At 52.1% G+C, this 13784-nt stretch overlaps 1 protein-coding gene across 1 annotated transcript in view; it reads right to left on the bottom strand.

Annotated features, from left to right (window-relative positions):
* Positions 1-6695: 6695 nt before the first annotated feature.
* Positions 6696-13784, bottom strand: part of KIAA0930 — a 41530-nt gene continuing 34441 nt past the window's right edge. Inside the window, exons 6-10 of the mRNA XM_084749782.1 lie at positions 12985-13125; positions 12170-12364; positions 9580-9742; positions 8319-8477; positions 6696-7982 (exon numbers count right to left, since the gene is read on the bottom strand). Coding sequence (XP_084605908.1) covers positions 7942-7982; positions 8319-8477; positions 9580-9742; positions 12170-12364; positions 12985-13125 — 699 coding nt within the window. The 3' untranslated portion in view covers positions 6696-7941. The remainder of the gene's footprint in view (positions 7983-8318; positions 8478-9579; positions 9743-12169; positions 12365-12984; positions 13126-13784) is intronic.

The following is a 13784-nucleotide window of genomic DNA, read 5'->3' as shown; positions in this document are numbered from 1 at the left end:
AGTACCATGGAGCCACATGCCCATGGGGCTGACCAGTGTCAGACTCATGTGCACTTTCAGGAACTTGTCTGTTCATGGTGGCAGTGCTCTGTGAGTATCTGCCCATGCCTTGACTATTTACCAAATGAATCAAAGCAAAAAAGGTCATGACTGGATTGCCTTCTAAGCTCCCCAGACAATTCTCATTGTACGTTAGTAGGTGTGGCTTTCTCTTTCCTAACATTCCCAGCAAAGTTTGCTGCTAAGACTATCACTTTTGGAAGCGAGAATACAGGGGAGATGTGGTGTGAGCCTAACTCAGTGTGTCTTGTCTTGCTTTAGGAGCTAGCTCAGTGCTCTGCATTTAACCTCAGTGTGGGAGTCACTGAAGTCTTCGAGTCACAGGGAGGCCCCTGGAGGGCTCCCTGTTCTCTCTCCATTGTGTTAGTAGCTGGTTCCAACCCATGGCTTAACCTTCATTTATGTTTTAACCTGTTAGAAGCTTGCCTGTTGTATGTTTCATGTGAACTGAGGTATTTATCTCCAGTTGGAAAATCTAAAGCTGTCTTATACTTGCCTGAAGGAAGTGTGTGTTCTCTGTGGTCAGGGTGCATCTAAACAGATGCTAAACCTGGGCCTTCCCACACTGTATCTCACACTTTTGCACATTCCCAGCAAGCAAAGTCTCAATCCTGCGCTGGCCTCTTTATCAGAGCCACACACTGTGCAGGCTGTGGCTGTGTCAGCGACAGGTCTGACTGTTGGTAGGCTGATTTTCTGTTTTACCATTTCAGTTCTAAATCCTATTTTTTACCTGCTGCGTGCCAAAAATAATACCTACTATGGCATAGAGGGGCAATTCTGCCTTGCTGTCACGGTTTCCTTGACAGCCTTTTGAAAGTTAAGGAATTGTTCTTGCCAGTCTGTTCACTATGTTGTTACTATTTCTGAGGAAGAGGAGCAGCCCCGACGCTGCAGAGTGCCCACTCAAACCAAGTGTCATTCTGGAAGTGGGATTTTAAGGAAATGACCTGTTCTGTTACCCATAGGTAAAGTTGGGAGTTCCTCGGGGCATCTTTTGGCCCCATGCTCTGTACACGGCCACCGTGTGCTCTTCAGAAGCAATCACAAGACTGAGGACTGTCCTTTAACACAGGTGTGTAAAGGGGATGTAAGACTTCTTAGCAATCACATGGAATAATCTGCCTTTTACCTTGAGCAGGAAATTGTTTTTTAAAGCTAAAATACTTGAATTGTCAGGCAGTATAATCTCAGTGTGTGTTAGCTTTTGAATGAGCCTTTGAGGAAGTGTAACAATCCATGAAATGTGAATAAATGGAAAGTTAAAAACCAGCATGACATTGTCTTGTTCCTGTAATGTTCTAGGCAGATTGATGGGTAAAGCAGCACACAGAAGTAATGTGCAGAACAGACTCTAACATCAGGGCTGACCGAGGGGAGGCCGAGTGGCCAACTCTGAGAAGAACCATATGAAGCCTGGCCCAGGGCTGCCTACCTGTGAAGGGTTACGGTGGAGGGCCAGAGCCTGTGCTGGGCAGTCAGTCCTCAACCTCAGACAAGAGTTGGGGAGGGTAGCTTTCTCCTACAGAAGGAAGTTCTTCACACTAAATTCTAGTCCTTTAGGTGATAGTGTTGGAGTTGTGTTTGGATTCTGAAGTTTCCTAAGGAACATTGCATTTTCTTAGTTATAAGGTGTTTCCAGGCTTCTGTGCTGAGAAATTTGTTAGTGGACAGAGCAAGATTGTACCTGAGTCATTAGGGAGACTGGTGTGGGCTCCCAGTGTGGCCCTGGAGCTCCCTGTGCCATAGGCTCCTACAAACTTTGTAAAGCTAACCGCTTTTGGGGCCCCTACACTAAGCCCACTAAGCTGGAACCACACATGGGTCAAGGCCCCAGCCTTCATTTGATAGAGTGGGTTTTGTCCAGTCACTACTACTACTAGCTACTGTATGTGAACAGGTGACCTGGCATAGGCCTGTGCTTGGTCAACCAACACTGGCTGGCAAGTTCCGTCTCTGTAACTCCCAGGTACAGCCATGAAGTAAATGCCTTCAGCACATCCTAGGAGGAAATGGCAGGGGCCACCAGCATTCCCAGGAACTATATGTGTATGTGACCTTGCCTCACTTCATTGTCACTGAACCTGAAGGGATGTAGTGGGTTTACCTCCCCTTTGTAAAGCCCAGGCCCTAGGTTTTGTGACAAGCTGGAGTGACATGCTTGCTGAGGGCCCAGACCCACATGGCCCTTTCCAGCATGACCATTGCATCACTCAGTAAATTCTGGAATTGGCTTAAGTCTTTTGAGTAAAATTGTTCAAAATAAAATCAAAGTTCACCAGAAACAATGGTTATTTCAAACTGAGCAACCTAATTGCTTTATTAAAGTCAGATTCCAAAATGAAAGAGCCGTCCACATAGAGGAGAAAATAGTTTTGATCGCCCGTTGGCTTACATGAGGCTGTGGGAGGCAAGTGAGTGGCACTGTCACGAACAGGAACCTTTCTTTTGTCGCCCATCCCTGGAAGCAGGCTTTCCCTTCCTCAAGTTTCCCCGCACAAAGTCCGATGTCTCCAGTTGACATGGGTATTTACAATGAGCTACAGGGATTGCATTATTTTACATTACTCGCTACATAGCTCTGGAAGGTTTTCCTTTCCGGGTAGCATTTTCTTCCAGGCTGTCAGGATAAAACACCTGAGAGCAGAACTGCCTTCCCAAAGCAGCTGAGAAGCTGGGAAGCCGGCACTGCAGCCAGCTTCCAGGGCAGAGACTTGAGGCCACTTGAAAGAACCACCCAGGGATCTACGTGGTAGCAGAGAGGCGTGGCTTACCTGCTAAGCTGCTGCCTCCTTCCCACCACCTTGTAGTTGAAGGTTCAGAAAAAACCCTCCCGCTCTGGTGTTTTAGGGCAGTGTCTGGTTCCTTAACTGTGTCCTCTCAGACCCCAGTGTATACAGTATATCAGATCCTATTCCTTGTGACATACGGAAGTCATCTGGCATGTTTTAGAAACCCTACACATGAAAGGTGGCTGTGATGTCTTCAACCTGTGATGACTGCAGGCCCTCAAAGAGCCAGCCAGACACCCCCACCCACCTCTTCCTGCTCAGCAGCCCTATCACAGAAGTGCTGTGTGACAAGGGAGGTCAGATACCTGCCAGGATCTTTCCTAACTCCCACTTAGGTTCCCAATTTCTATTCCAGCAATCTTCCCAATTACTGTGAGTTAGGGGGTTCTCTTAGAAAAGCTTTGGGATGTTTCAGTCCAAAACACTGCCAGGGTGTATTTTCATGGGAGGACAGAACCAAGCCCAAAAGGCATCATGTGATCAGCTTTGGAAATGCCCACACCTCTGGCCAGAATGTCACTATCCCCCTCATAGGGTCTCCATAAGCCAGCAGCCAGCAGGACAGCCCTGGAATAGGATGGCTTCTATCAGCCTCAATGGGTACCATTTCAGAATAGCATCTTGTGGCAAAGCTTGCAGCCAAGTCAAGTTCACTCCCCTGCTTGGCTACAGTGTCTGAATTAACCTGAAGTAGTATTATTAAAAGGATCGGGGGCACTTCGAAGAAAACTCATTCTAAATGTCTCTAAAATTGCAAAAAGCAATGTCTCAAACATGAAAACATAAAGCAAAGTCAGCAGCTGCCACAAAACCTGCCCTGAGTGGCTTTCTTGGATATGGGTGTTATGGGAAAACCACAACTCACACACTAACACATTCAGTGTGTGCTATTCATGTCTTCATTGAAATGGTTTTTATAGAAATTACAAGTTTTAAAGTGGCAAAAAACAAAAATTTTTTTGGTTAAGTGTAATTCTCATATAATAATTTTGGAAGAAGAAAGATTGCTATTTGTATCTAAATGCAAGTAAGGGGCTGAGGTCAAAAGGTAAGACAGGCTGAGTGTGGCGGAGCACACCTTTAATCCCAGCACTCAGGAGGCACAGGTGACGGGTGCAACCCTGCGGATAAGAGTGCTTACCCAGTGGCACAAAGCCCTGGGTTTCACCCCCAGCACAGCATAAAACTGGGCACCCGACACTGGTGTAAGCCTGTAATCCCAGCAAAAGGAGGTGGAGGCAGGCTCACTAGTCAGTTCAACATCATCACCTGTTACACAGTAAGTTTGAAGACAGCCTGGGCTACATAAGACCCTGTCTCAAGAACAGACAAAAACCAAAACCTATTGACAGCTCATGGTCTGAAATCACCTTAGAAATAGAAACCTGTGAACACAAACTGTCACCACACCGTGGCTTCCTCCATTTGTGAGGATCTACCTGCTACAGGACTCAGATCCTCACCCCAGCACAAGCTGTCAAGTCACTTCACCTTGTGTGGTATCCAACAGTGGGGCTCAGAGAAAGGCCTGGAAGTTCAGTTCATGTCAGGGTGTAATCAGTGAAGGCCTGTCAGGTACCACCACTCCTCACCTAGAGGGACAGGGCAGCACTCTGGCTACTACTTCCCTGAAAGAGCCATTGCTGATGCCCCAAAAGGTTAGTTACTTTTCACATTTGGTCTTCAGCCCCCAGCCAGATGGCACGGTACCTGCCATGCCAGGGTCAATGACTTCTATGAAGCATGTGACCCCATGACACCTGCACATTCACATCCCTTAAGGTGTTACATTTACTCTTCAGAGTGGCTGTCTCCACAGGGACAAGCTTGCTTAATTATGCAGAGGTGAGTGAGTCTGAGCAGAGAAAAGCTGTATGATATGTCAAGATCCTCGGATTTTGAAGCGGGATAGGGCAGGCAATCTGAAAAATGGACAGGACCTAAATCAGCAAAACTCAATAAATCCAGAGTGTGGGCCAAAAACGTAAAACCACTTATGACAGTGTATGCGTGTATATATATATATGTTCATTAGACTAGACCAACTGCACAAGGGCTGGGATGTCTTTCAATGAAAATGCTTTTTAGGATTTTTTTTCTTTGTTTGTTTGTTTTTGTCTGTTTGAGACAGGGTCTGATGTAGCCCTGGCTATCCTGGGCCTTACTCTGTAGACCAGGCTGGCCTCATAAAGATCCACCTGCTTCCACCTCCCAAGCACTGGGACTAAAGAAAGGTATGCGCCACCACACATGGCGTTTTGTTTTGTTTTGTTTTGTTTTGTTTTGTTTTGTTTTGTTTGAGACAGGGTTTCTCTGTGTAGCCTTAGCTGTCCTGGGCTCATTTTGTAGACCAGGCTGGCCTCGAACTTATAGTGATCTGCCTGCCTCTGCCCTCCCCAAAGTGCTGGGATTAAAGGCGTACACCACCACACCCGACTGCTTATTTTATTCTTTGCCTGTGTTTTAAATAATAATAATCTTTAGGGGGGAAATGAGCCTAGGCTGCCTCAGCGTGAGCATCCAAAATTCCAGCAAGAACCCAGGAGGCAATAAAGATACTACCTGAAGAAACATGGATGCTTCCTACATCCTGGACACAAAGCAAACAACACTTACTTCTTAGTGTCCTATAGACACCTAGGTTTCCTCAAAACACAACTGCACTTGAATTACAGTTTCTGTTTGTCACCCTGTGTTGTATGAGGACAGGCATGTTCCCAGATTCATTAAAGGTTACACCTCAGATGCCAAACTGTCAACCCCAGGATTCTGGGTGCTTCTGTTACTTGTCACTTTGAGACAGTAGCTGAGGTTGGCCAGGAACTTTGTCCTACCTCAGCTTCAGTTCTGGGACTGCACACACGTGCCACCATGTCTGGCCCTCTGAGATCAGCTACTTGAAACGGTAAACATCAGAATTCTAGCCCAGTTCTCAAGGGCATCTGAACAAGTTTGGAACTCCAAAGTGCCCTTGTGCACATGTGACCAAACATCTGGCCATGTTCAAACAGTAGACTGGGGCTCGGATCAAGCCTGCCTCCTGCCACTGTTCCTCATGGTTCAATTTTGAGCTCACTCAGCCGCTCTGAGTGCTTTCCTCCTCAACAAAGAAAATGATGGTACCCAAGAATTGGAAATCGGGCACAGTATGCTCTGTGCCACAGAGAGCCAAGTTCCAAGGTACAGACTATCTTCCTACAGCTTGGGATGCGCTTATACACAGTTACCCCAGCTGAGAGGAGCCAGCCTTGCCCAAGCCCAGCCAAGAGAGCATGGCTGCGCTCTGGGGGAGGGAACCCAGAATGTTCTTAGGCCTCTCAACCTACCTCATAGACCCTGGCCTATGGGTCTAGACTGCCTCAGTCACCCACAGAAGACACACTTGGCTGTATTTATCCCCAAGAATGTTCAGACCCCACAATGGCCAGATCCTGAAGTGGCAGGTTCTGTGACCTCCATAGAAACAATTGGGGGACAGCATTCACACTTCAGGAGAAATGGCTACCCTAGACTTCAGGGCCACACCCACAGGCCTGAGGTACTCTGGCATGCCCGGGGCAGGATGCAAGTCGCTTTGATGGTTAGATTAGAACAGGGACCTGGGCTCTGGCAGAATAGCAGTGTCTAAGCGCACGTGCTACTCGTCCCTTTGGAAGGCGTTATTTCAGAGCAGGCAGGAAAGCGAGCTTCCTCACCATCTAACACCCACTCCTAAGACCCAACCAGAGCTATGCAGAAGTGACAGGTGAGCAAACCCTGACCCAACCATGCACTTGAACCTGGAGACTTCAGTGAGGTAGGTGGTATCAGCCCCATTTTACAGGTGGGCAAACTGAGGCAGAATGAAATGCAATAGCTCGCTTTTTAATAACAACATACAAAATCTAGAGAAAGCCCCAAAGTAGTCCCCACTCCCAGAGACCAAGGAATGGAGCCAGACAGGAGAGCCATGCTCCTGTGCCTGCTCTCCAGCCCAGAGGGGCCAAGCTCTACACACACAGCTCAGTTCTCCAGAACCCGGAGCACTAAACTCGGTGGCAGCAGGAGGCCCAGCTTCCAGTATATTCCACTCAGGTAGACGTCTCAAGTAGAGCTCGCTGCCATGGTGAGGCTTGGGTCAGTGACCCACACAACCAAAATTTGCACCCACCGAGGACAATGCAGGCTCATGGGCAGCCTGCTCTGTTCCTCTCTGCCTAAGAAGCCAGGCTGAAGACAAGACTAGCATGCTGACCAAAGCACAGGGGCCGAGGGGACAGCACCACCCTTGATCTGAGCTCTGGCCCCAGGGCCTACAACCTTCCTGGGAGGATTCCACCCCGGTCCGCCATCAGACATCCCTCAGCAAAAATACCCTCCCACCTTCCTTCAGAACCAAATTCTGTGCCCCTCCAACGGAGACTGACGTGCACATCTCGGGGTCGGGTGTGTGTGTTGGCGGTGTTCTTTGGATGGAAGCAAAGCCCATTCTGGGGGATTGGGGCCTGTCTGCCCAGCAGGAGATTTGAGACCCATTCTGGAGCTGGGTGTGGAGCGAGGTATTCCCAGACGACAAACAGCTCACGTTCTCTGACCCGCAGCTGGAACCCACTGCGACAAGCAGTAACTAATGGGAGAACAAGTTGGGACTGGATCGAGAGCTGAAGATCGTCAGGACTGCATTACAAAATCTTCAACTGGCTTTGTGTAGGATGTGTGGACAGCGGCCTGGCACAGAGCCCCAGCAAGGGAACAGGAACCGAGGTCGGGAGGCCTAAGAACATTCTGGAAGCTGGCAGCCCTTCACGTTCTCTATGACCTCTTGGTGTCTCTAGCCCTCTTTGGAAGTAGAAGGCTCTCCAGAGATGGGCTGAGGGGGCCAAGCGCGGGCACAGGGTAGGAGCAGAGCCAGCGAGGGCGGAAGACGAGGCACTTCAGTTTGGGCTGGTGTTCATGGAGTCGGCCCTGGCCCCGGGAGTCGAGTGGCCCTGCCTGGCTGTGGCTCCAGCGCTGGCTTGTCACAGAAGACCCCGGTGGCGGTGACAGGTAGGCACTTGGCAGCATTCCCAGGGCCAGGCAGGGCTGGGGCTCCGTGCAGGCTCCATACACACTAGGTCATCAAGATGGGTTTCTGCCGTACTTCCAGGATGTCTAGGGGGACAGGAGGGTGCAGGCAGGGTGAGGACATTCTTAGGAGGGAGCCGCAGCTGCTCCCCACACCCGCCATTTTTGATCAGGCCTCAGAGGCTGCAGATGTCATCACCACCCTGCCCTCCCATGCAAGCAACAGACAAGTGCAGATACAAAGGTCAAGAGGAACGAGACCCCCATAGAGAGAGGCTCTAGAAGCAACACCCAACTGCGGCCAGTCAAAGAGGGGCCCAGTGAGGACAACAGGGATATGTGGCAGGAAGCCACTAGCTATGGAAAGTACATCCCACTGAAGGCCAGGCAGGGAGGCTCTGCAAGGGCTCTGCCTCCACATACCTGTTAAGATCCGATGCAGTGGCAAGGTGACGTAGGTCAAGTGTGCATAGAGAAGGAAGTTTCCATCAGCTCGGTTCAGCTTCAGCCAGGACCCGACCAGGGACCGTCCTGTGCCAGACAGGGATCGAGACCGCAGATTGGTGGCATTGTGCAGGTCAGCTGGAGAGGAGAAGGTCAGGTCAGAATCCCAGTGTGGGACAGGGAGCATGGGGGCAGGAGCAACAGGACATCAGCTCCTCCAGACGGATAGCACGCTGACAAATGTTCACCAATTTCCACACACCCCAGAGCCCTGCTTGCAGGCCGTCACACTCTCCTGTCTGCCAGGGCCCACCTCTGCCCGGCCCTGACCTAGAAACCACTCAGGGTTCGCCCCAGTGAAGCCTGCCCTTCTACACACACACACACACACACACACACAGAGAGAGAGAGAGAGAGAGAGAGAGAGAGAGAGAGGGAGAGAGAGAGAGAGAGAGAGAGAGAGAGAGAGAGAGAGAGAGAGAGAGAGAGAGAGAGAGAACTGACACGGTACCACCTCCTGCTGAAGATGGTGAGTGATGGTGGATATTTCCCCCCAGAAACTCCCAACTCGGATCTGAAGGTCACCCCTGTTCCCTGACCCCCACTTTCCACAGGACTGATGGAGTGGCCAGTTTGCCCACTGACCCCCAGCTTCCCTTGTCCAAGACTGAAAAGTCCTGTCCTACTGGCAGTGATGCCAACCCTGAGAAGAGAGTTGCGTGCACAGAGCAGATTGGGTCGAACCATGGGTTCCATGGACCTCTGGGCAGACACAAGAAGGTCATTGGCGGGGCCACAAGGAAGGATCTGTGAGTCGGGGTGACTCACAGGAGACCAGGAGACAGAAGCAACAGAGAAACCTTGAGGTTTACCCAGGTCGGAAGGTTCTAGACTAAGGAAAGCTGGTCCAGGAGGCAGAAGAGGAAGCCTCTGAACACAAGGTGGGTAGAGAGTCTGAAAACAGGGCTCTCGGAGGCAGTTCCTGCCCTATGTACACACAGTTTCACCCCAGCCCTGAGGTCAGCACTCCCCCCGTGCCGTGTCTCTCTAATGGGTGACTGAGTGAAAGCCAAGGGGGAGAGAGACTGCATGGATTAATCGATGTAAGGACACCTGACTGGATGGATGAGTGAATGCAAGGACAAGTGGACACGTGGACAAGTGGCCGCACGGATGAGTGAATGCAAGCCAGAGCAGGGGGCTGTTAGCCTACAGGAGCACCATGGCTGCAGCCAGTTACCTCCACCGTCATCCTCTCGGAAGAACTCCTCGCTGTCATTAGCCGAGTGCGACTTCTTCATCTCTGCAATGCGGTTCCGAGGCACCTTCCTCTTGAGGGACGGGGAGAAGAAGGCAGGCCGGTTGTTTCGCTCCGGGGTGGGCGGGGTGCTAAAGGAGGTCACCTGGGGACAAGGAGTCCAAGTCACAAACGTAGCAGGAGCAGACCCTGCTGTGGGGCCCCAAAGCCACTCGGATCCTGCCTACAAAGACAGCCCAACCAGGGACTGTGGTTATAGTTGCTGACCCTGGCCTGAGGGTCAGCTGTCCTGGCTGAAGGGACGCTGAACGCTGGAGGCTAGCCACACACCCAGAAACTTAGTCCTGTCTAAGGAGGAAGCAGGCCCCTCTTCCACATCTCAACACAGAAGAGGATGGGCTGCTGGTATGGGTTAAAACAGCCATGTTTACTAACCATGTCCCAACACGACAGTTCATGATGCCCGTCTGACATGAGCAGATAGGGTACACAAATGACAACCTTGACCTGCCTGAAGCCACTGAGGACTGCACCCCAGGTCACTCCTGAGCCCTTCCCTCTTGTACCCAGCTTAGGCTCTTATGTTCTGCCCCGTGTCCTCTCCTCCCTTCCAAGCACATTCAGTCCCAGACGCCAACATTCTCCACACTCACTTGTGGGTGAGGTGGGCACAGACGGGCACAAGACATAGGACCCCTGCCCTCAAGGAGCTCACAGTCTGCTGGGGGTGACAGAGTCAAGTGACAACCACAGACTGCATGCTGGTTGCTGAGACAGAGAAAGGGAGGCACAGAACACGGAAGCACAGTGGAAGAAGGGACAGACAGCCTGTGAAATCAGAGTAGGCTTCCTGGAGGAGGTTGCCGCTTGAGCTGGGTCTTGAAGGACGAGTAGGAGTTCGCCAGGTGAAGAAGGGGGGGAAGGGCGTTCCAGGCACAGGGAACTTGGCCCATCCCCTCCCTCCTCCCCATGCAAACAAGAATCGGAGCAGCAAGATGAGCTGAGACCGAGACTTCGGGGCCCCATCGGCCTCCTCGTCATAGCTCCGACATCCACCAAAGTCCCGGCGGCTGCTGGGCTCCAGACGGTCCTCCCTCAAGCCAGGGAAGTTTTCAAAAGATAAAAAAACAAATACCAGAAACCACAATACACACAGTCTGCATTCCTTGTACACTGGTTACAAGTGACCCCCGAGGACAAGAAGACAAGCAACAGTGCGTTACATGGGCAGTGGGCTTGGATCCTGTATGACCTCATGGCTTCTCCCCAGGGCTCCGCAACTCCCAGCTCTGAAGGACATGGCTAGGGGCCAGCTCATTCCTCATGGCCACTCCCACTTGACAGATGGGGGAAAAACTGAGGCGTGGGTGAGCCTAGTCACTCATCTGTGGGCACTCAGCAAACAGCACCCAGGGTTGTCCAGCCTGGGGCCGTCTCTGCACATCTGTGCGCCGCACATGTTTCAGCGTCAAAGTGCAAGGCAGAACTGGGCAGAATCATGCTGTCACCTGGGAGCTCAGAATCCAGACTACCTCCATCCCCAAAACAAGAGGGTCCCTGCCTGAAGTGCTCGACACTTTTCAAAAACCCAGCACTTCTTGGTTTTGTTTGGCTTATAAAATATACTAACTATAAATGATTCCAAAAGGTGGGGAGGGAGGCACCCAGGAGCTAACGCAAGCAACAGCCGGTCAGGCACTGTGTGCTCTGGACAGTCACTTCTCAGTGGCAAAGAAGAACCACTGTGGCTGCCACTTGGTTGGGACACCTCACAGGGCCAAGCCCACGCAAGGCACGAGCTGTGAGCGCTGCGGGTGGAGCCTCCACATCTTGGGAAGCAGGTTCACACCTCACTTCTCAATGACAAACAGAAGCTTACAGAGGAAGAGACTTGTGCCAGGTCGCCTGACCAGCAGAGCCCAGAGCGCAGCCTGCCGGGTCTCCCTGACCAGAGCCCATTGATCGCGCACTGCTCTGAGTGGCATCTGAACACTGACCTCAGAGCCTTTTTCACACCTGAGGTTGGGGTCTCTACATAGCCCGCTAGGGGCTGAGAGAGCTCAGAGGAAGCAAACAAGCCTGAGGTCCGTGTTGAGCACTCAGAGCCCTGCCCTTGGGCACTGCTAACAGACGGAATACCCTAAACAAATGGGCAGGGCCTTAGCAAGCCTTGTGCTTTATGGCTGTGCTTCTGGGACCACAGGGGGGGGGGCGGGGAGAGGGGAGGTCATGCCTCCCTTGGCCTTATCTGGCTCACTGTGGAAAGGCTTATGTGGCCACGGCTATCCAGCAGGTCCATGCAGAGAGGCACCAGGCCCAGTTCCTAGTCAACTTCTGTTCATGGCCCTGGGGACTCAACCTTGGGGCAGCAGAGCTCAGGGATACAGAATCAACCATAGCTTGAGTATAAACCTACTGGGTGACCTCAAGCAAGGCACGTCCTCCTCTCTGAGCCCCAGCAATGGGGGGTCAGCAGGGTGAGATCTCCCTCACCTGGGGCTGCGGGGTGAGGGAAGCACGGGAAATAAACCCAAGGGTCAGGAGGCCCCTCCCCCAGCCCTGGAGCCCTTACCCGCTCATGCATGGGCGAAGCTGGGCTTGAGTCTTCTTCGGTCCCACAGGGGGACGTGTCACCGGTAGACACGCGGCTGACTGCCATCTCCGCATGGCCCTTGCCCTGAGGCCCCTTCATGCGCACAAACTCCATATTGTTGTACTTGTAGAAGCCAAACGACATCTTCTGGGCCATGCGAGCGGCCACACTCACCTACAGTAGGTGGGACACAGCCTCGGTCAGCACAGTGGGACTGGCTTCACGGGCCCTACTCTCTCAAGACACAACAGCCGGAATTACCATCTCTGAGGCCATCTTGAGGGAGTCTGAGCCACCGGGAACCCAGTGCGCCCTACAAGCAGTCAAGTATGGTGTGCGCTCCAGATCCCTTGGCCAACACTAATAGCACAGCCCAGGACCTTAACCTCAGGCTGCTACCCCACCTCAGGCCAGACAGCACCAGCTATAGGAGGGTGGCCTGTGCATCTGGACTCCTACTGCCGCTGATTAGTCAGGGGTTAATAATAGGAATGTCTCCAGTGCTAGGCCACAGACAGCAGGAAGCTGGCGGTAAATGAAAGCCAATGTACCACTGGCTGGCACCTCACAGAGACATGAGAGGAAGGAGGAAGTCCCCATCTCAGATGGACACAGGTGGACTGGGATGAAAGAAAGAACAACCAGGAGACTGTAGGCCCCCAGGAGGGGCTGGAGGAGCAGCAGGTGGCCCGATGTTGGGTGATCTTAGCCTTGGGGGTGGGGCCGGGGGCAGGGCATGTGGAGAGACAAAGGGCAAGTCGCGAGCACAAACCACTAGGCAGCCCTGCACTCACGCGGTTGTCATACACCTTCTTGAGCGCCTCGTAGCGGATGGAGCCCTGAAAGATGACGCCCTGGAACGTGTTGGTTTTGTCACTGGCCACCAGCTCAACACAGACCATCTCTCCTTCCCCCACAGTCATGTCACTGAATACCTGAGGGTGGGGACAAAGAGATGGCGACATCAAACATCAGTGCCACTACTCAAACCACACCCTGACCTGGCTCTATGGTGCAAACTGAAGCTGAGGCAGGAGAATCAGTCAGCCTCAGGTAGACAGGGATGACAATGTGTCTCAAGCCAGAGAGGTGGCGGGGGAGAGAGGAAGAGGATAACCAAGGAAGAGACTGGAAGGAAGAGAAAGAACAAAGAGAGAGGGGATCCTATTTACAGGTGAGGACACCGAGAAGTCAAACTACCTGTCCGCAGCCACCTACTGCTTACCACACCTCACCTTCACCCTTGTCACTGGGAGCACCATCCTCATGGTGGGTAGGGATGTGCAGCAGCAGGGAGCTGAGACTGGAGGAAGAGACTCTGTCCCACACTGAGCCACGGGCAAGACCCTTATCTGACTTCTGAATGGGGTTCAAGCTACAAGGACCTTGGGACACTTGGGGACCTCCTTCATTGCAGCCTGGTCCAGCCCACCTTGCCTGGGCGTGGCTGTCCAAGACTAATGTGACAACTACTATGGCTGCCTGCCTGGAATAACGTCACTTGGACACAGGCAGTGTGGCCACATCTTGCCACCTGCCTAAGCTATTCCCATAGCTGACATCCGGACTTGAGCTTCAAGGTGACAGCCTCAGG

The sequence above is a fragment of the Acomys minous genome (assembly GCF_964271855.1).
Source record: "Acomys minous genome assembly, chromosome: 12".
Lineage (NCBI taxonomy): Eukaryota > Metazoa > Chordata > Mammalia > Rodentia > Muridae > Acomys > Acomys minous.
This window is presented reverse-complemented; position numbering and strand designations above follow the sequence as displayed.